The 21,365-nt window shown below is 51.7% G+C and overlaps 1 protein-coding gene across 1 annotated transcript; it reads right to left on the bottom strand.

Moving 5' to 3' along the window:
- Positions 1-24: 24 nt before the first annotated feature.
- On the bottom strand, positions 25-19,919 carry ZP1 (zona pellucida glycoprotein 1; the record flags this gene model as incomplete). The annotated part of the gene is given in 23 exon segments (XM_081240734.1): positions 25-63; positions 6,295-6,388; positions 7,252-7,282; positions 7,285-7,315; positions 7,319-7,389; positions 7,653-7,724; positions 7,727-7,771; positions 7,863-7,904; positions 9,898-9,961; positions 9,964-9,983; positions 9,986-10,011; positions 10,071-10,247; positions 10,338-10,406; positions 10,408-10,476; positions 11,080-11,132; positions 12,110-12,223; positions 12,296-12,483; positions 12,975-13,028; positions 13,031-13,116; positions 13,427-13,516; positions 13,518-13,567; positions 13,775-13,864; positions 19,851-19,919. Coding segments are annotated over 23 exon segments (1,644 nt in total).
- Positions 19,920-21,365: the final 1,446 nt, after the last annotated feature.

Genomic DNA, 21,365 nt, shown 5'->3' with positions numbered 1-21,365 from the left:
CCTTGACTGTGTGTTCATAGGGCCTCATGTCACTTGCCTCGTGGGGTTGGCTCCCACGCGAGCCTGGAAGGGAGGGGGAAGGGCTGAGGGGCTGCCGGCACGTCAGGAGGGATTCCTCAGTCCTTCAGTCCGAGGTGACGGAACATCTGTCCCAGACTAGCTTGAATCAGAAGGGTTTCTGTAACTCTGCTGTTGGAAGATTTGAAATAGAACGGGTCCCAGGAGAGACAGCCAGCAAACCGTCTATAAGCAAAAGATCAGCGAATGCCCTATTTAATTAGGGAAATAAGGGTGGTCAGTGTGGCTGCTTTGGGTGGTCAGGAACGGCCTCTTGCAGATGACACTTAAGTTGAAGCCTGATTGATGGGAGCTAAAGGGGAAGTGGAGTGTTGCAGACTGAGGGAAGGTTCTAAGGCTGGAATGGTCAAGGTGCGTGGAGCAGGGGAAGGAGGCCAGTGTGGCCGGAGTGTGGCGCCACTGGATGTGGCCCCGGGAGATCATCAGTACCCTTGAGAAGAGCGGTCCCAGTAGAGCGTTGGGGCGAGAGAAGTGAGAAAGTGGGAGGCAGTGATTGTAGGTAAGGAATCGTGCCAGGGAGGGGAGCTAAGAAGTGGGGTGTCCCCTTGGGGTGCCGGTGGGGTCAAAGCATAGCAGTCCATGTTGACACAGCAGAGCCCTCCACGTGTGCTTTGCTGGGTCCGTGCTGTGTGGCCACGTCGGTTCGGGCGTGCTGTGTCTTCTAGGAGGGTCAGAATGCCTCTTCCTAGTAAAACCCTTGAAACTCCTGCGGCAAAGAAGCCATTCAACTTTTTGACCCAGTTTCCTCATAAATACTTGACAAGGAGAGCCTCTGTGTATGTGTGTGTAACCCTTGGTGTCCATGGAACTCGCCTTTTGAAAAACATCCCAGAGTTTTAGCTGTTTTTAAACTGTGCAGTGAGCGTCTTCAAGCATGCAGCCTTTTGCTAGCTTAGGTTAGTTCTTACAGGTAACTTTCCAAGAGTGGAGTGGTAAGGCAGCGTTTGGAAGACTTAGAAGTTTTCCCACATTTGCCAACCAAAGTAGTACCAATTTGAAGGTGTGGCTCAGTGTGTGATGGTATTAATTTTACGTATCCTCAGCCAATTTGGGGTATTTGAAAAGAGTATGGGTCTTAAGAAAAGACCCATCATGTAGTTCTGCAGCAGGACCAAAAGGGAGAAGAGAAACTGTCGAGTGAAAGATGGACCTGTGGAGCTGTCCGCTGTTGTTTGCAGGTGGTGGGGCAGCAGCATTCAAGGTGGGGGTGGCTGAGGACCCTGGGGGTGTCCTGGGGCCAGCACAGCACCAAACCATCTAATGGTTTCTGGCTAGATACTAATATGCATACTTAAGGTTCGCCTTCGTTTCCAGGAAAACTGGAAACTGCGGGACATAAGGACAGAGGTTCTTGGGGGACCTGTGGGTTGGAAAGGGCACCGTGGTCTCCCTCAGATTGTGGGAAGCGTGTGTTGTATCCATGCAAATGTGCACTGGGGGCGGGGCTTAGAGTATATCTCAGAGGGACTGTAGTTCCGCCCCCAGCCCCAGTCGGTTCCAGACCGCTGCCCTAGAAGGACTGGTATGTGGATCGCAAGGCTCTGAAGTGCTTTCCTTTCTCCTGCCCTCTTTCCACTCTCAGGGGCAGCAGGGCTGTGTGCCAGACACTATACATTTTCTCATTTTATGAAACAACCTTGCCTTTAGCTGTCCAGCAACTGGGCAGCTTCCTGCACCCCCATGGGGCTTCATGTCCCTTTGCAGTCCAGGGTGGAAGATAGGCTCTGGGGCTCTGGGACTCTGGGGACAGACTCTGGGTTTTGAGTCCCAGCTCTGGCACTTAGTAGTGAGGGGCCTCGGTCAGGTTACTTCACTCCTCTCTGCTCAGTGCCTTCGTCTGGAAGATGGGGACAGTGTACTAATTAGGGATGTTGTAAGGCTTAAGCAAGGTAGTGTGTGAGCAGTGCTTAGGACAGCGGTGGACGTGATGAATGCCGTCCACCTTTTAACTGCTGCTGCTGCTACTACTTCTGCTACACTGTCTGCTCTCCCCAGGGTCCCTGCCCTGCCAGGCGAGTGCCCTCAGCCCGGGTTCGTGCCTCTGGCATAGTTCTAACCACGTTACCTTGGAGGTGTTTATGCATTTGTCTCTCATAACTAGGCTTTAATCTCCCGAGGGCAGGACCATGTACTCATTGCTGGTATTCAATTCACTGCTGCTGAGGGGCAGACAGATTCAAACCTGGGGCTCAGACCGAAGCCCAGGCTCTGTCTCTCTGCAGAAACAAAAGGCGGGGGCGGGGAGGGGTGGGGGGGGGAATGGATGACAAACTTCCTTTTGATTTGTGGCAATTTTAAAATGCATATATATTTTGGATAGTAATCCCTTATTGTGTTGCAACTATCTTCCCAGTTGGAGCCTTGTCTTTTCACTCTTTTTCATGGTGTCTTGTGATTTGGGGTTTGTGAAATGCTCATTTTATCTGTGACTTTGAGAATTCTTTGAGACTTTGGCTGAAATCATGGTTTTTTTTTTTTCAGTCAAGGTTTGCATTTGCTTCTGCTTGAGCCCAGACTACTTTAATTCTCACCCTGGGATCACTTTAAATTAAATTCAGCCCTTGAGGTTTTCTCCAAACTGAACTTTCAAGAGTCCTCACCCCTGCCGTAGACTAAGAATCTGGACCAGAAAAAAGGGAATTGTACTCTTAATTCTCAGGGGAGATTTCTTTTTTTCATCCATCCATCCATCCAGCACCATAGTCAAGATAGGCAAGATCCCTTGCTGCCCGCTTCCATGCAGTGGTTTGTTTCTCCTTCACTCTGGCCTGAAGATGAAGCCCCCTGAGTCCCAGCTTGGATAGAGGCCTGCACTAGGCTCCCCAACTCTGGCAGCCTCTGGGCTGATCTGCAGTTCCCTGTGCTCATCAAAGCAGAATGTCAAGACCTCCAGGCTTCTGCAGAAATCCCAGAATAGAAGCTGGGCTCACTTCCCAGAGTTTTTGTTTTTACTTTATTTTTGGCCTTTGTGCATGCCTTTTTTTTTTTTTTTTTTTTTTTTCTAATATTAGCTCAGCAATGATTTAAACATGTTTTTAAAAACACACACACAAATAATCTGGGATTTTAGTTGTTTGCTTCTGAAAGTTGACCTGGGTATCTGGTCTTCCCACTGCTGGAACAGAGTGGTACTTTTTTTTTTTTAATTTATTTTATTTATATTTATTTTTGGCTGCGTTGGGTCTTCGTTGCTGCACACAGGCTTTCTCTAGTTGCAGCGAGCGGGGGCTACTCTTCGTTGTGATGTGCAGGCTTCTCATTGTGGTGGCCTCTCTTGTAGATCACGGGCTCTAAGCGCACGGGCTTCAGTAGTTGTGGCGCGTGGGCTCAACAGTTGTGGCTCACGGGCTCTAGAGCACAGGCTCTGTAGTTGTGACGCACGGGCTTAGTTGCTCCGCGGCATGTGGGATCTTCCCGGACCAGGGCTCGAACCCGGGTCCCCTGCACTGGCAGGCGGATTGTTAACCACTGAGCCACGAGGGAAGCCCCAGAGTGGCACTTTTATGTAAAACACCCTTACAGAAACGTCTGGGCATGGAGTCACACTTCATAGAGTTGAATTTTGCTTAACTTGAAGAAACAGGCTGTGAAGTATTCTCCTTTTTATTTAAGGCAAAGCACCATGATCTCAGTGTAAAGATGAGGGAGCCAGGGGTAGATGGAGAGGGAGGGGATCCCCCTTGGGTATCACCTAGCTGCAGTCACGGCCCCTGGCCCTCTCCCCAAAAGGCAGGAAGAGAGAAAACCTGACAGGCACCGAGCAGCTCTGCTTCCTGCCACAGGTCAGCAAAAGTGGTTTATTGGGGCTTCCCTGGTGGCGCAGTGGATGAGAGTCCGCCTGCCGATGCAGGGGACACGGGTTCGTACCCCAGTCCGGGAAGATCCCACATGCCGTGGAGCGGCTGGGCCCGTGAGCCATGGCCGCTGAGCCTGCGCGTCCGGAGCCTGTGCTCCGCAATGGGAGAGGCCACAACAGTGAGAGGCCCACGTACCGCAAAAAAAAAAAAAAAAAGTGGTTTGTTAATCATCCCCATCAAGTCTGACTCAACTGTTTCTCAAGGCTCAGGTGCCTTCTTATACCAGGAGATGGTTTCAGGTGAGGGAAGAAGTTAAATTGGGCAAACTTGGACTGGATTTTGATATCAGGAAAGTCAAAACTTAGATTGCTTCCCTCCAGGGAAAGCACAGGGAACTTAGCACTGCAAGGACCTTCATTGTTCACATACTTTGTACATTTGTTTCTGTAAACAGGACCCTTTGACATGGAAGTGTTGACAGAAATCTATGTACAATGGAAATAGCGTTTGCCGAAGTTACCTATCAAAATCATGAACCTGTATACACGCAACAGCAGTAGAAAAACACCTGCAGTGTCATAAGAGTATTACAAAAGTTAATGGATACTTTTATGAGCATATAAGGTATGGAAGGTCTTTGCTACATTTAAAGATAAAAATAGGATGGAAAAAAAATTCATCATTACATAATCCTTTCAAACAGCAAGATGGAAGGACCCCATGAAGAAAAACCAATGGGAAAATCAGTGGGAAACTTGAAAGATGAAGATATCCACCCCTTGACTTGTGAAAGCTCTTTACAGACAAGGAAACAAACTCAGGAGAATAGATAAGAAACACGAAGAGGCGATTTATAAGATATAAGCAGCTATAAAGATGCTTGGTGTCTAATCAAAGAGGTCCATGTTAAATCAGAAATGCTGTTTACCTAATGATGCTCAGATAGGCAAAGCTGTAGAACGCTACTGATCTGTGGGGGAAAGAGTGTGGGGAACAGGAACCCATACGTTCCCAGAGCCCTACAGTCAAGAGGGGCGTAGCTTTCAACCCAGCAGTTCTAAGAGTTTCTTCTGAGAAAATGGTATACGAATAATTACACGCTTGCATAATTGTATTCGAAGATCAGGAAGTTCCCTGGTGGTCTAGTGGTTAGGATTCGCTGCTTTCACTGCCATGGCCCAGGTTCAATGCCTGGTCAGGGAACTAAGATCCTGCAAACTATGTGGCCTGGTCAAAATTTTTTTAAAAATCGTTTTTAATAAAAAAAAATTTGTTTTTAAAAAAGGAGATCAAATATACAGTTCAACCATGAAACGAAGGAGAATGCAGCTGTTAAAAGTAATAGGTAATGACCCAAGATGTCTACCTTTGCATGAAAAAAAAAGTTAAAGAGAAAAGTTGGTTATGTAACGTGATTCCAGTTGGCATCTATAGACTCATGCTTGGTTTAAACACAGCATCGATGCCATTCCCAGAACCACCCTTCCATGCTGTTTAAACGCTCACAATGAGCTTGTGCAATGAAGGCAACGGTAAGAAGAGCTGGCCCTGGATGGAACTGAATCCCCGACCCCTCAGAGCCTGTCAGCCTGGCTCCTCCAAATAACATCCAAGCTGAGAATCCTCACTTATTTCACACTAACCCTGAAAAGTATATCCCATAGGCCCTGCACAAGCCAGGAGGTTGGAAAGAACAAGTCATCCCGAGTCACAGATGGGGAAACAGTCCCAGCTAAGGGGAGTTCCTTAACTAACTTCCATAGCAAGTGTCTGGATCTTCCTGCCTAAGTGCTCTATTCTGCTAGAAAAGCCTATGGCAGCTGCTTCCCCTAACCCCTCCTCCTCTTGAGCTATAAGCTTGTCCTCATATGGGGAAGAAAAAAAAATTTAGGTAAGCATTAGTTTTGGGGCAGGAGGAGGAGAAATTCTCGTAGTTAATAGTACTCAGTAAATGTTGGCTGTTCTATACTATTCTAAGGATTCTTATCTATTAATTCATTTTATCTGACACCCCTATGGGGATAGGTATTATTCCCATTTTACAGATGAGGACACCGAGGCCCAGAAGAGTTCAAGAACTCAATATCACACAGCTAGTAAGAGGCAGAGCCAGGGTTATAACTCAAACAGCCTGGCTTGTATTCAACCAGTATCCTGAAAACAGAAAGGATGGAGCTGGCCAGGGCTGGAGAGTGCCTGCATGGTGTCAAGGCCACGGGCCTGACTCAAGCACTGTGGTTCCCTTTATGCCACCTCTCTAACTCACGCCCTACCAAAGGCCAGAGAGGTGTCTGAAACCAAGTTTGACTTCCGCACCAGATTCTCCAGCGGCCAGAGGCTGAACCCAACCCACTCCACCTAGGTTGGGTTACCTTTCCTACCCTAGAAGCTCTACATGGCAGCAAAGACCTTTCCAGACCGACAAGTCAGAGGTGAAGGCCCATGTCATACTCGAGCAGACGGTCAGCAGCACAGGCCAGCACTGGTACTGACTTGTCTGGCAGCCGTGCCCACTGTGGCATCAGGCAGCATCAGGGCCAACAGACTGCCATTCAGCCTGTGCCAACCATCCCTGTGTGGACCAGTCCCAGGGGCCAAGGGAGTGGGAAGGGGGGCTGGTGAGGGGAGGAGTAGCCAGCATCCTCTATGGGAGGCTGGGAGGCTCAGAGGGGGTCTGGGAGGAGCTTGTTCAAGTCAAGTTTAGTTTGTTTGGCCCCGGGAGCTCTGGATTCCCTCATCCATGATGGCAACCAGGTGGCATGCTTCAAGGATGCCCAGTCAGAACTCATGTGTCTGTGAGAAGGTGACAAGCCTTCACAGGCCATTAGCCCTGCCAGGTTCCTGATTCCCAGCTATTGCTGTTCTTTTTTTTTTTTTTTTTTTTTTTTTTTTTTTGGCAGTACGCGGGCCTCTCACTGTTGTGGCCTCTCCCGCTGCAGAGCACAGGCTCCAGACGCGCAGGCTCAGCGGCCATGGCTCACGGGCCCAGCCACTCCGTGGCATGTGGAATCTTCCCGGACCGGGGCACGAACCCGTGTCCCCTGCATCTGCGGGCGGACTCTCAACCACTGCACCACCAGGGAAGCCCTACTGCTGTTCTTTGACTCTGCCATGAGCTGACCTCTCCCTACCTTCTCTTGTCCTGCTTTCTCTGCCTAGAATGCTGCCTTTCCTTGCAGAGAGGCAAAGTCTCCTAAATTCAGTCCTGGGAGGCACTGGACTCTACCCAATAATAGAGGCTGCAATTCTGGAAGGACAGAGCTGACTCTGAAGAGCAAGTGTCTAAGATGAGAATGATTCTGTCTAGTCACCACAAGTAGCTTTTCCACACCTGCTTTCACTAGGCTTGAAACAAGGGTCTATTCAGCCTGTTCACCTTCTGTTGCCTTCCAGGAGCTTCTGGGCTTGGCCTGGCTCAGGTCCACAAAGACGCCAACCCCTCAGACCAGGGCAACAGCCAACAGCAAAAGAATTACCCAGAGGAGAGGCCTTGGGTTGCAGCTCATGGTGGAGCCTGCCAGACAAAAAGGATCTGAAGGATGGCAGGGCTGGGCAAGGGCCCCTCCAACTCTCTCCCCAAACCCCAGCCCTTGGTAATCACACTGGGCAGAGCTGAAGCTGCCCTTTTGCAGATGAGGTGGACCATGGCTAGCTTAGCTTAGTTCCCCAATGAATTCAGTTACACCATCTCCTGCCCTCACTATAGCCAGAGCTTCCCCATTTTGTCAGCACACCCTGGAGGGCTAAGGCCTGAGGGGCCTGCCCACAGCCTCATACCTGCAGGCCCCAGCGTAGACTCCCACCTGTAGGAATCCTCAAAGCCCAGTGGCCCGGGAGAGCTCGCCATGCTCTGGGCCTGGCAATGTCATTGTGGTGACCTGAGGCGCACTGCCGTCCTGCTCCTCACGTGGCTCAGAAGCCAGGAACAGGCCTGCAGACATGAAAGAACAAAGAACCCCCATATTTTGTCCTCCACCCTGGACTCACCTGCAGCCCCAGAGCTACATGTAGTCGAGTAAGTCTTCAGGCCTGAGGGGCAGCAGGCAGAGGTGCCGGAGAGGAAGTAAACCTGGTGGGATGAGAATAAGGTCAAGGCACGGGGCTGGCTTGGAGCCGTGGGCGAGAAGCACTGAGGCAGGGACACGGGGTGTGGAACCCAGCCCAGGTCCACACTGCTGCCGGCCAGGCAGGAGGGAAGAGATCTGGGCATGCCGACCAGCCCCAGTCCCACGAGGTACAGAGCCATAGGTGCTGCTTCCCAATTTGGAATCTGTGCCTCCCTCGTTCTGGATGGCTCACATCTGCAGTAGCGGACCCTGCGGGAGGGAACCGCTGTGCCGCGTAGAGCCCTGGCCCCGGCCTTCAGAGTCCCCCGGGGAGGGCCGACTTGCTCCCTTTGCCACCGACAAATGGGGAGAGGGGATTCCGAGGACGTGGTGTTAACTGGGCAGCAGGAGAGCAGATGTCTAGTGCCCTCTCTTCCTGGCCCTCAATGACCAGTGACTGGGGGCAGGGTTGGGGGGGCGGTTACCATGGCTTCCAGAAACACAAAGCCACGGGCAGCTCCCAAAAGGTGTAGAAGCAGGGACTTCCTTGGTGGTCCAGTGGGTAAGACTCCACGCTCCCAATGCAGGGGGGCTGGGTTTGATCCCTGGTCGGGGAACTAGATCCTGCATGCATGCTGCAGTGAAGATCCTGCATGCCGGAACTAAGACCTGGCGCAGCCAAAATAAATAAATAAATAAATTAAAAAAAAAAAAAAAAGGAGTAGAAGCAGGAGGAACTGACCTGAACCGGCACCCAGCAGTGTAACCAACAGGTACCCCTTCGTCCACCAGGCGAGGGTCTCTTGGCTCAGGAAGAGGCACGCAGCTGAGCTGGTTATTCAGCTACCCTCCCAGGTGCTAACCAGTGACATCTGTCTACGTCTGATGGAGTGTCATGCATCTATTTAAAATATATAGAGGGCTTCCCTGGTGGCGCAGTGGTTGAGAATCTGCCTGCCAATGCAGGGGATTGAGCCCTGGTCTGGGAGGATCCCACATGCCGCAGAGCAGCTAGGCCCGTGAGCCACAACTACTGAGCCTGCGCGTCTGGAGCCTGTGCTACGCAACAAGAGAAGCCGTGATAGTGAGAGGCCTACGCACCATGATGAAGAGTGGCCCCCGCTTGCCACAACTAGAGAAAGCCCTCGCACAGAAACGAAGACCCAACACAGCCAAAAAAAAAGACTGGGAAATATTTTTTAAAAAAATAGATCTGTTTTTATTAAGGTGAAAGATTTATATTGTTCAGTAGATGGCCTATGGTGCCATTTATAGATTATGTAGAAAAACCTAAATATACACTAAATGTATCCATATTTACCTTCTGCAGAAGTTGAGTTATAAAAATTCAAAGCAGAGGGACTTCCCTGGTAGTGCAGTGGTTAAGAATCCGCCTGCCAGGGCAGGGGACATGGGTTGGAGCCCTGGTCCGGGAAGATCCCACATGCCGCAGAGCAACTAAGCCCGTGCGCCACAACTACTGAGCCTGCGCTCTAGAGCCCGCGAGCCACAACTGCTGAGCCTGCATGCCACAACTACTGAAGTCATGTGCCTAGAGCCTGAGCTCCGCAACAAGAGAAGCCACCCAATGAGAAGCCCACAAGCAGAAATGAAGAGCCAACACGTCCAAAAATAAACTACTTAATTAAAATAAAATTCAAAGCAGAATTATGCTGAACACATCATTTCTAGAGTCAGAAGTGAGGCCACTCTGGAACACCATGCCCGGCTCAGGTTAGGGTTGATTGCCTTCACGATCTGGCATTTTCCTTCCTCCTTCTGGAGTGGTTTGCAGGTCGGGGCTCACTGCCCTCCACAGCACTCAGGAAGACCAAGTCCCGTCTGGGGACCTTTGTCCGCATTAGCTTGCAGGTGGCTGGAGGGATTCAGTGACCAGCTCATCCCCGCTTAGCAGATGGGGAGCAGGCAGGAGGAACACGTGCTTCTGAGTGGTCCCCCGCGGGCCCTCTAGGAGCCAGTGTCCAGGAGGGTGAAGGTGGCCACGGTGAAGCACTGATAGTGAGAGTGGAAGGGCAGAGCTACCCTTCCAAGGCCATCATTCAGGTCCTGAGCTGTCACCGAAAGGACACCTGGGGAGGAGAGAAGTCAAGGAGGGGGAGGGGAGGGGCAGCTCCAGCACCACCGCCACTCACCTGACTGGATGGGCCACTGAGGATACTGGAAGGGGTGGGCACTGGGAGCGGCCCAGTGCTGGTGCAGCACCAGGACCAGAATGGGGTCTGTCCTCTGCAGGAGCCAGACCTCCATGGGGTCAGACTCTTGAAGCAGCCCCACAATAGGGTGGTCCCCCTCCCTGTGGTAGGAGCTGAAAGCCTTGTCTGCAGGGAGAGGGGCTCATGAACTTCAGTTGGTTGTATGTCTGGGAAGTGGGGGTGGGTAGAGAAAGCACAGGGACCCGTACCCTTTTCCCTTGTCGATCTGCAGCTGGAGCCGCAGGGGGCTGAACTGGGTCACAGTGGCTGGATGGGGGAGGAAAGAGGGACGCCTGGAGGGGCAGGAAGTCACTGGCATTGAAGACACAGTGGATGTGAAGCCTGAAGTCCCAGTTGGAGAGAATGGAGGAGAGAAGACACAGAATCAGCGCATCCAGATTACTGTACTATGTGGATGCGACATACGAGACTTGGTCCAGCGGGGCGGATGGATGCCACCTGCAATCACCTGGGTGATGTGCATCGTTGCCCCATCCTCTGCCCACCGCATCTTGTCTTCTCGGGACAGTTCGAGCCTGCTGTGCCAGGCCATCTTCTAGATGGAGGGAATGGAGCCCCCATGGGGCCGACAGATGCCCACCCTGTTCTGAAAGCTCTGTCATCTCACAGACCCGGGTTTGAATCTTATCAGCATTTACTGGCCGTTTAACCTAAGCCTCAGTTTCTCCATTTGTACAATGGCGCTGACCCCCTCTCTCCAGAGGCTGTGCTTAAGGATCAAGCGAGGTCACGAGATAGCCCGCCGGGGTCATCATTGTCCTTGCAGTTGTGGCTGGTCTGCCACTGGGTCCCGTGTGCCTGGCTGGCCTGCGTGGCACTGCACACACCCGGTGGGGGGAGGAGCATGCCGGCACCCGGAGATGTCCTGCAAGAAGAGCTGACCCACCCTACCCCAGCTCCGGAGCGCTCGACCTTCACTCCTACTTGTGGCAGAGCCCTGGGTTCGGGCCTGGGCCGGTGCCCTTGGGGAGGACGTCCTACCCATGGAGACCAGGCCCTGGCACAAAGGAGGTGTCAGTACACACCAGTGATTCCACCCCGACCGGAAGGCCTTTCCTCTGCGGGGCCCTCCAACTCTGTCCTGATGGCCCACAGCTGTTTCCCCTTACGCTTCCCTTCCGTGATGAATTCTGGCTAGCTCCCGTAGCTTTTAAATCCTGATGTCCAAAGCATGATAGATTTCTCCCCCGGTCCCCCTGGGAATACATAGCATTTTGAAGGAAAATACATTTGAACCCTGACGCCAGCAGCCTGCCCCAGCCCTCATGGCAAGAGGGTGGGAAAAAAAGACATCTGGAAACCCACTCAGTGCTAAGCACTGAATTCCTACACCCCGTGGTTACCATATTAGTTCAGGCTGAGGTTGGTGCCTGGCCCCTGGGGTTCAGAGACAGGTGTGACAAGCTCAGATGTCCTCAGGGGTTACCCCCTGGCACCCTGGGTTTCTGGCTCGTTTTGCCACCTGAGTCAGCAGGTGCCAGTGGCCCCTTTCAGTGAGGGGTTCTCCCTCAGCTCCTCCCCCACCCCACCCCGTACCCTCAGAGCTTCAGCCCCAGCTCTCTTCTGCCTCATCTGCGGCTTTGCAACCTCTGAGATCAGGAGGTGGCAACGGCCAGGCACAGCCTTGGCTTCTTCCTGGGGCCTGGAAGGGGACTTTTCAGCTTCCTGATGCTTCGTTTCTCAGCTTAGTTCCTGGAGGGATAAAGGTGAGGGCTCTCGAGGACTCCAGCCCTCTCAGGCCCTGCTGTGGCTTCTGCCTGCCAGGCGTGGGCAGGCCCCGTCTAATGCTCACATTAGCTCTGGTTGAGGGGCCTTGCCCCGGCCTGGGGGGCGGGTGGTGCTGGGAAGAGGTAAGTAGCTCATCCGAGTTCACACAGTGGGTGATAGCAGAGCTTGGACATGAACCCAGATGGCTCCAAAGCCTGTGCTAAGCTCACCTGTGCTCCCTTCACACCCAAGCCTGCGGCCCAGCCTGTTTGAGGAAGGTGCCGTCCCACATGATGGAACCCTGTGGCCCCATCCAGATGCCGATGTTGGACACCAGCTGGTTCTGCTGGATGCTGTCCACCTGTAGGAAGAGACAACTGGGGGAGGCCCTCCCAGGGGGTGGTCATGGGCACCAGAGTGGCGCCCACTCTACCTGGACTGTGGTGTCACAGCAGGTGAGAGGGCTAGCCGTGGAGACCACGGAGGACCCCGCCTCCTGGTTGGGGAGCAGCTGGGGGGCGGTGCAGACCAGGTGGACATTGATCAGTGTCCTGCACACCAAGGCTGTTTCTTGGGACACCACCAGGACGAAGTGACTGTTTCTGAAGCACTGGACAGTCGCTGGGATGAAGGCAGATCAAAGAGGAGGGTCAGGGCCTTGGAGTTCAGGGTCCATCATAGACACGGTGCGGGGAGGGCCTGGGCGACCGTCAGCATTTGAGGGCTGGCCTCGGAGGGGAGACCTGGCTTCTCTCACTGCCCTTTCTTGCAGTGGTAACTCCAGCAAAGCCTTCACAGACCAGACTTTCTCACGCAGGCAACAGACAGGTGAACTACACTCTAAAAGTAGGGTCACCATTTAATATCATCCACGCTGGAATGTTCTAGATCTACGGGTAGGGGTACATGTAAAGATAGATTAACTGTTCTCAGGCTGGGGCAGGTGGTCACCACATCTAAAGATCTCTTCTGCGGTCCATTCTGGGGGCCAGGCTCTCCTGGGAACGGGGCGGGGAGCAGTTTCATCACTGGTGGGTGAGGTGGGGGAGGAAGCCCTCCTATTCCTTCAGCATTCAGGGGACCAGGGCCTTGCTTGGTTTGGAAAGTGGCACCTGTGTTGCCATAGTAACAGGGACCCTCTCTGGTGTTGTCATGACAGCAGCCAGCTGACGGGCTTCCTTTGAACTTCTCACTCTGCGGGGGATGTGCCTGGAGGTCACCTGGCACTGTTCCTGAGTCAGAGGGTACCTAGGGCTGGGGACAAGAGTGGTGAGGACATGAGAAGGAGCCACGGGGGCTGCAGACCTCCAGGGAAATGGAGGGCAGTGGCCTCATAGAGCCCAGAAAAGGGCTGTCAGGCCACCCGATCCTCAGGAAGGCTCCCTACAGAGTGCGCGCATGGAGGACTCCTCCGTACCTCCGTAAGCTGGCTTGTCAGCGGCTCCCCACCGTGTTCCAAGGTGCCCCGCTGGGGTCGAGCTAGGGTGGGGTGGGTGGGTCGAGGGACAGTGAGGCAGGGGTTAAATGGGCTGAGCTGTCCTCTGGCGTAGGGCGGAGGGGATGCAGATGAGGGGCAGGAAGTGAGAATGTGGTGGGTGGTGCCAGGTGGGAGTCTGGAGTCCAGGTGTGATCAGGTTTGGGACAGATCAGAGTGACCACTGGGCAGCACAGCTTCCGCAAACACCCTCAGGTGGGAGCGCCCATCCTACAGGAGAGAGGGCGACAGGGCAGCAGCATCCAGGCAGAGGAGGGATCGGTGCCCAGGACTTAGTCTTCCTCACCCACCAGCCCACTGAGTGGTCTTGGGTTCCGATGTGTCCCTGGTCCCTGAGGAGCCTCTCTAGCCTCACACTGTGTTAGGGCAAGCTGCTTCCCAGCCGTGGGGTCTCCCCCAGAGCAGTGAGATCCCTACCTTCTCCAGCACGTGGCAGTCTTTGTAATTGGCAGAAAAGACCGCGGGCCCCTGGGGCTCGGCGGTCACCCGTGATAGCGGGTGGAGCAGCTGTTCACCCCAGACGGGTTCCCAAATTCATCTGGAATGGGGGGAGGGGAGACAGGGATGGAGGGAAGGAGTCACGGATGCTGAAGGGTGAAGCCAGAGGCCGTTGGACTCTGCTGAGAAGGCTCCCCACTCAGGAGGAGAAGTACCTCCTAGAGGTCTCCTGGGGGATTAAGGCCATTAATACCACCTTGGCTGTTACCATAACAAACAACGGGAGCAGACAATTAAATAACGTGGCCTCCTGGCTGGGGTCCTAAAACAGAAAAAGACCTTAGATAAAAGCTAAGGAGAGAAAAAAAAAAAAAAAAGCTAAGGAGATGGACTTTAGTTCTAACAATGTGTCAACATTGGTTCATTAATTGTAATAAGTGTCCCATCCGAATGTGAGATGTTAATTACAGGGGGAGCTGTGCGGGGTATATGGGAACTCTCTGTACTATCTTCTCAGGTTTTCTGTAAATCTGGGACAGTTCTAAGAAATAAAGTCTATTAACAACAACAAGCCTGGTTCACAGACAGGGGCGCTGCCCACGTGCCCGGCAGGGTCCCAAGGCCTTGCTTGTATTAGCTCATTAGTGGTCGTCCTCCGAGGGAGGGGCTGTCCCCGTCCTCATCTCCTGGAAGCCTTAGCTCAGGGTCCGGACGAGTCCAGCTCAGCGAGTGTTAGTCCCCACAGGTCATTATAATTCATAGCAGCGGGGAGAGCATGTGGCTTGGCCGTTAGAGTCTGGTTCCAGTCCAGCCCCCTGGTCACTTTCTGGCTGTGACCTGGGACACATCATTTTTCTGAGCTTTGGTTTCCCGCTTGTGGATTGGGGTTGATATTGCTGACCTCGCAGGATGACGGGAGACTGAAAGAGACCAATACCGGGGGTGATAAGTCATTTGTGATAATGACTGAACACTTGGTAGTGATCAACTTTTACTGTGGTTAGCGCCGAGGTGGGGGAAGCTCCGTGGGTTAAGGGGCCTGGGAGCAGGGCAGGTAGAGCCTGCGACCCCAGAGGCAGGGCAGTCTCTGGGGGGGACGGCTGCCTGAGCAGAAGCAGAGGCGCCAGTAGACACAGGGGGCGCCGTGGGGGGGGTATTGTGCCGAAGCGGAGGGAATTTGGGGGGAGAGGGCAGGGGATAGAGAGGGGGGGAAACATTGGACTTAAGCGGGGCTGGGAAGGGGAGGAGATGTGGCTGGAGCGGGGCAGGGGCTGGTGAGGTGAACTTCTTCCTGCGGGACGATGGGAGGTTTTCAACTGTTTATTTTGAAATACTTCCGGACTTACTGAAAAGACGTTCCGTATATCCTTCACCCAGATTCCTCAAAAGTTAACTCTTAACTTCGTTTTACATTGGTTTCAGCGCTCACCTTCTCTCTGATTGTATGTACACGCACACACGTGTGTGCACGCACATACACACACATGCAATTTCTTCCATATAGCGTGAGAGACCTGGTTGCAGGCGTGAGTGACTCTGAACAGTGCTGTGTGCATTTCTTAAAAAACAAGCAACCACAGTCAAAAGATCAAAATCAGGAAATCGACATTGGTATGACACAACAGTCTAATCTATGAACCTTATTCAATTCGCCTATTGTCCTCATGCTTTTACAGCAAAGGAGAAAGTTTTTTTCCCAGACCAGGTCCAGTCCAAGGTCAGGGTCATGTTCCTTGGGCCTCCTCCAATCTGGGACAATCCCTCTGTCTGTGTCTTTCATAGCGTGAATATTTTTGAGGAGTACAGGCCAGTTATTTTGCAGCATGGCCCTCATTTGGGTTTGTCTCGTGTTTCCCCCTGCTTAGACGCAGTTTATGCATTTTGGGTGGTGTATGGGTTGCTAGGGCCACCATAACAAAACACCATAGACTTGGTGGCTGAAACAATAGAAACGTATTTTCTCACAGTTCTGGAAGCTGGAAGTCCAAGATCACGGTATCAGGAAGTCTGGCTTCTTCTGAGGCTTCTCCCCTTGACTTGCAGGTGACTGCCTTCTTGCTAAGCCCACACACGTGCACATACACCCCTGGTGTCTCTTTATGGGTCCAAAATTCTTCTCCTTCTAAGGACACCAGTCTGACTGGATTAGGACCCACCCTAATAGCCCCATTTTAACTTTGTCACTTCTTAAAGACCCCATCTCCAAATACAGTCACATTCTGAGGTACTGGGGATTAGGGCTTCAATATATGAATGGAGGCACAGTTCAACCCATAACAGGCAGCAACACCCCAGAGGTGATATTGTGTCCTCCTAATTGCATTCAAACCGGAGGCTCATCGTACTGGCTTGTCCTATTACTGCTGATAGATCTTTGATCACTGGGTGAGATGGGGTTGGCCAGGTTTCTCCACTCTACAGCTACTGTGTTTCTCTTTGTAAATAGAAAGTATATTATGGGGAGATATTTTGAGACTACTTAATTATCCCGCCTCTCAGCAAACATTCACCCACTGGTGTGTTGGCTTTCCAATGCATCATTCTTTCTGTCAATACATTGCTTTGCTTTCTATTGTAACAGAGAGCTTTCCCTGATGGGGGGTTTTAGGTGCCAGGGAGAGCACCGGACAGAGGAGTTGAGAGACCTGGAGTCTATCCTGCATTCACCTCTCAGGAGCCAAGGGACCTTCCCCATCTGTAAAATAGGCATGGAATTAGATAATACTCAGAGAGGTGTTTTCCAACGGATCACGGACCTTACTCATGAGGAAGGCATCTCTCCCAAGTCCCTGGAAAGGCAGAGAAAGAGCAGGGGAGCTTCCTCATGGCCAAGGGCAGAAAGATGCCTTTGAGAAAAGTGGTGCTGAGCTGTCCTGGAGAGAGAGAGCCCTGAGCCCTCGGTCATGACTCTACATTCTTGCAAAGACTCATGGGCACCAGAGCTCATCTGCCTGATGCTGGGTGGCCTCAGCCTGCAGTGGCTTGAAGCAGGGTTTCAGTTCCCAGCCAGGGATTGAAGTCAGGTCACGGCAGTGAGAGCACTGAATCCTAGTCACTAGACCACAAGGGACAAGTGGCCAGTTACAAAGCCCTGGCCCATCAGCTGTGTAGAGACGAATTTCCATACAGAGATGGAAAGTAGTGAAACAAGTAAAGTGTTTATTAGGAGGAAAAGGGTTACGTGTGGATAGACACACGGGCGGGCTGAGAGAGAGAGAGAGAGTCATGCCCTTGTGATAGTTTGAATCACTTATATGGAGCATTCCTTCCCAGTTTCCTTTGGCCAATCATCTCGCTTTGCCTGGTTCTGAGGCCGTATTTGGTTTATCTCAGAGTCCTCTCATGTGTGCACACACATCTCTTAGCCAAGATGGATTCTAGCGAAGAAGGCTATGGGTAGGTTGACATCACTTACTATGAGATGATACCCCCTCCCTTTTGACCTCTGAGGAACCTTTCTGCACATGTATAGTTGGGAAGGACTCCTTGCCTTCAAGAATGAGGAATATTTGGTCTTTTATCTCTTTTCTGGGCATGGCTCAGCTCTTCTTTTGCTCCTCATCTTGGAGTATCTGTCCGCAGACGACAGACTCCGGCTGCTCAGCCTGGGGCCCATTTATCTCCTGCCTCAAGCCTTAAGCTCCAATTCTCACCCACAAGAGACCTTGGAAAAGTCATCTACTGGCTTGGTGACTCCATTTCCTCATCTGTATAATGGGGTTACTATTATACAGATGAGGTTACTATTCTAACTTGTAGGGTTGCTCTGAGGATTAAATAAATAACCCATGTAAAGCACTGAGAACAATCTGCATGTGGTAATCATTTGAACGTGATAGTGATGAAAACCACCATTATTTTTTATGGTTGAGGAGAGAGGGTCAGAGCAGGGTGACTTGACTCGGAAACTTGGCTTCCCTCTTGGCCTTTTTCTAAACCTCAGTTTGTTAATCTCTTTCTCACCTTTTTAAACTTAGTCCTTTTTATTTTTGAAAATTGGACTTGAGCTTCTGAATCTGTAAAGTGGGATTAAAAATAAGGTCAAGGGACTGCCCTTGTGGCACAGTGGTTAAGACTCCACGCTCCCAATGCAGGGGGCCCAGGTTTGTTCCCTGGTCAGGGAAATAGATCCCACATGCATGCTGCAACTAAGAGTTTACAAGCCACAACTAAGGAGCCCGCCTGCTGCAACTAAGACCTAGTGCAACGAAATAAATATTAAAAAAAAAATAGGGTCAAAGTCACTGAGGTGGGGCTTCCCTGGTGGTGCAGTGGTTGAGAGTCCGCCTGCCGATACAGGGGACATGGGTTCGTGCCCCGGCCCGGGAAGATCCCACATGCCACGGAGCGGCTGGGCCCATGAGCCATGGCCGCTGAACCTGCGTGTTCGGAGCCTGTGCTCCGCAACAGGAGAGGCCACAGCAGTGAGAGGCCCACATACCGCAAAAAAAAAAAAAAAAAAAAAAAAAACAAAGTCACTGAGGTGCTGAGAATTCCGTGTCAGCTCTCCACCCCATCTGTTTTTTGTTTTTTGTTTCTTTTATTTTTGGTTGCACCACAAGGCAGTGGAAATTCCTTGACCAGGGATCACGGATCAAACCCGTGCCCCCTGCAGTGGAAGTACGGAGTCTTAACCACTGGACCACCAGGGAAGTCCTCACCCCATCTGTTCTGCTAATAAAAGCCAGGGATGGAGGGAGGGTGCCAGTGGAGGAAGGGGCCTTTCTAGGCTGGAAAGACAAGGCTGACGGGGACTGGGATACTGTGATTTATGATAAGAAATATATATTTGGTCTTTGTCCCCATCCTGGCAGAGCTCCTAAACCCCCTTGGAATTTCCTGGGAGGAGAGCAAAACAAAGGTGTCTTTTGTTATGTTGTTGAGGTTCCTTTAGGAAGGTACCTAGGGATGGGAGCTTGCTGCCAAGGGAACCAACCACATGATTAGAGGATTAGAACACATCCCCCCTTCCCCACCTCTTGGGAGGGGCTGGAGATTGAGGTCAGTCACCAACAGCCAGTGATTCAATCAATCATGTCTATGTAGCGAAGCCGCCATAAAACCCTCAAAGGACGGGGTTCAGAGCTTCCACATTGGTGAACATGTGGAGATATGGGGAGAGCAGCACCCAGAGAGCACAGAGGCTCTGCGCCCCTCCCATACACCTTACCCTGTGCACCTCTTCCATTCAGCTGTTCCTGAAAAACGTTTCTCTGAGATCTGTGAGCTGTTCTAACAAATTCATCAAACCCAAGGAGGGGGTCGTTGGAACCTCAGATTGATAGCCAGTTCAGATCAGAAGAGGTGACACCTGGACTTGTGATTGGTGTCTGAGTAGGGGGAGGGGACAGTCTTATAGGACTGAGTCCTTAACCTGTGGGATCTGATGTTATGTCTCCATGGAGATAGTGTCAGGATTGAATTGTAGGCCACCCAGCTGGTGTCATGGGGAAAAAACCCCCACACAAAATCATAGGGACCAAAGCATGTATGGGAACCGGCAGGAAGTAGGTCACCTCACCCTAGGGGCTTGCAGACAGACCCAAGGGAAGCCCTAGCCATGGTCCCTGTGTCATAGGGAAGAACAAATCTGACTCCATATTGGATCTGTTTCTTTTACTTTAACCTTTATATTCTATTGCTTTTGCTACAAGTTAATCACTAAAGGGATTTTGCCTATAAGCTTAAATTATACCTAATGGCCCATCTCTGGGAACCCTGCCACCCAGGTAATGAGTGTTAAGCTAAAATCCCTTTGTTTAGCTCACAGGAAACATCCTGACCAAGCCTACCTGTGAATGGCTGTAGGAAAGAAGAAATTAACACATCCCCTCTGGAGTCTGGCTGGAACCAGGAAGTGTTTGATTTTACCCGCCGCCCCCCACCCCCCAACCTTTTAGTATAAAAGAAGCCTGAGTTCTAACTCAGGCAAGATGATCCTTTGGGACACAAGTCCACCCTCTTCTTGGTGTCCTGGCTTTCTGAATAAAGTCGCTAGGCCTTGCCCCAACAGTTGGTCTCTCAGTTTACTGTCCTGTCCTGTGGCGAACAGTACGAACTTGGACTCGGTAACAGCTGTGGATCCTGTCGGCTGCAGAGATGCTTCCCGAAGCTTGTGGAGCATGTTTAGCAGCAGAAAGTCAGCCCTACTTATCCCGCAGAGCTGATGACAATGAACCTCAGAGAGTCCAGTCATCTGGGAAGCGCTGGGTTCTGGTGCTGGAGCACCTTCTTCTTCCTTTTTTTTTTTTTTCCTGGTTTATTTATTTTTTACTTATTTATTTATTTGTTTAGGCTGCACCACGTGGCATGCGGGATCTTAGTTCCCTGACCAGGTATCAAACCCATGCCCCCTGCAGTGGAAGCATGGAGTCCTAACCACTGGACTGCCAGGGAAGTCCCTGGAGCACCTGCTTCTGAGTTCCAGCTCTTCTGCCCACTGGCTGTGTGGCCTTGGCTGGGCCACTCAACCTCTCTGTTTTCTTCTCTGGGAGTGAGCAGGATAACAGTCCCTACCTCAGGCTCACAGGGTGCTTTTGTGAGAATCAAACTAGCTTAATACACATGAAGGGCTTAGCCTGGTGCCTGGCACATAGGAAGCACCTGGTAAATGTAGCTGTTACTATTTGAAATAGGTGGAGTAGCGGCCCCTCAAAACATATGGACACATCCTAACCCCCAGAAACTGTGAATGTAAAGCTTGTTTGGAAAAAGGGGCTTTGCAGATGTAATTGAGTTAAGGACCTCAAAATGAGATCATCCTGGATTATCTGGGTGCAGCATATATATATAATGCCTATAAAAAATATATATGTCTAGACTTTTTGGTGAGGATTAACTGGCATACATGTGGGTCTGAGAAAAGTTATTAGTTAATAATAACAGAAAGGTACAAGTCCCCAGGGTTGTACCCACCACAGGCGAAAACAGAGTCTGGGAGAATTGCACCAGGCCATGAGTACCAGTGGATCCAGATTGGTCGCCGTGAGGAACTGGGGGTCCTTTTCGGGCCTGATCTCCAATACTAGAGATTCATTCTGTGCAGCAAACCTTCACTGAGAGCCCTCCCACACGTCAGGCCTTCTGCTTGGCTTTGGTGATGAGGAGATAAAATAGGAGCTGTCTCTGTCCTCTAGTTGCTCGTGATGAGGGCGGGGTAGCAGTTGTGTGAAAGTTACCCTGGAGGGCAGAGGTGCAGGATATGAGGTGAGGCAGGGATGTGGGAGGTAGGGTCTGAAAGGCTCAGCAAAGTCTTCGCAGAGGAGGTAACCTCTGATCAGCGTATTGAAGGATGAATAGGAGTTCACAGAGAGGCCAAGGGAGGAAATGGTTTTCTAGAGCAGGGAGCCCACAGCACAAGGGGACAGAGACAGTCTGGTATGAACAGGGTGTGGGGATGCAGGGATAAGTGCTGACGGATGATAGGATGTGATTAGGGAAAAGCAGAGATGAAGGTGGAGGCACAGGCCGGGCCAGATCACTGAGGGGCTTGTTGGCCACGTGAGGAGCTAAGCCTCCACCTGTGGGTGCCGGTGGCGTTCGGGTGCTCCACCCGGGCCTCCCACAAGGT

The sequence above is a fragment of the Mesoplodon bidens genome (assembly GCF_964165515.1).
Source record: "Mesoplodon bidens genome assembly, chromosome: 7".
NCBI classification, from domain to species: Eukaryota; Metazoa; Chordata; class Mammalia; order Artiodactyla; family Ziphiidae; genus Mesoplodon; species Mesoplodon bidens.
Note: the sequence above shows the minus strand (reverse complement) of the source record. Positions and strands in the feature narration are given on the sequence as shown.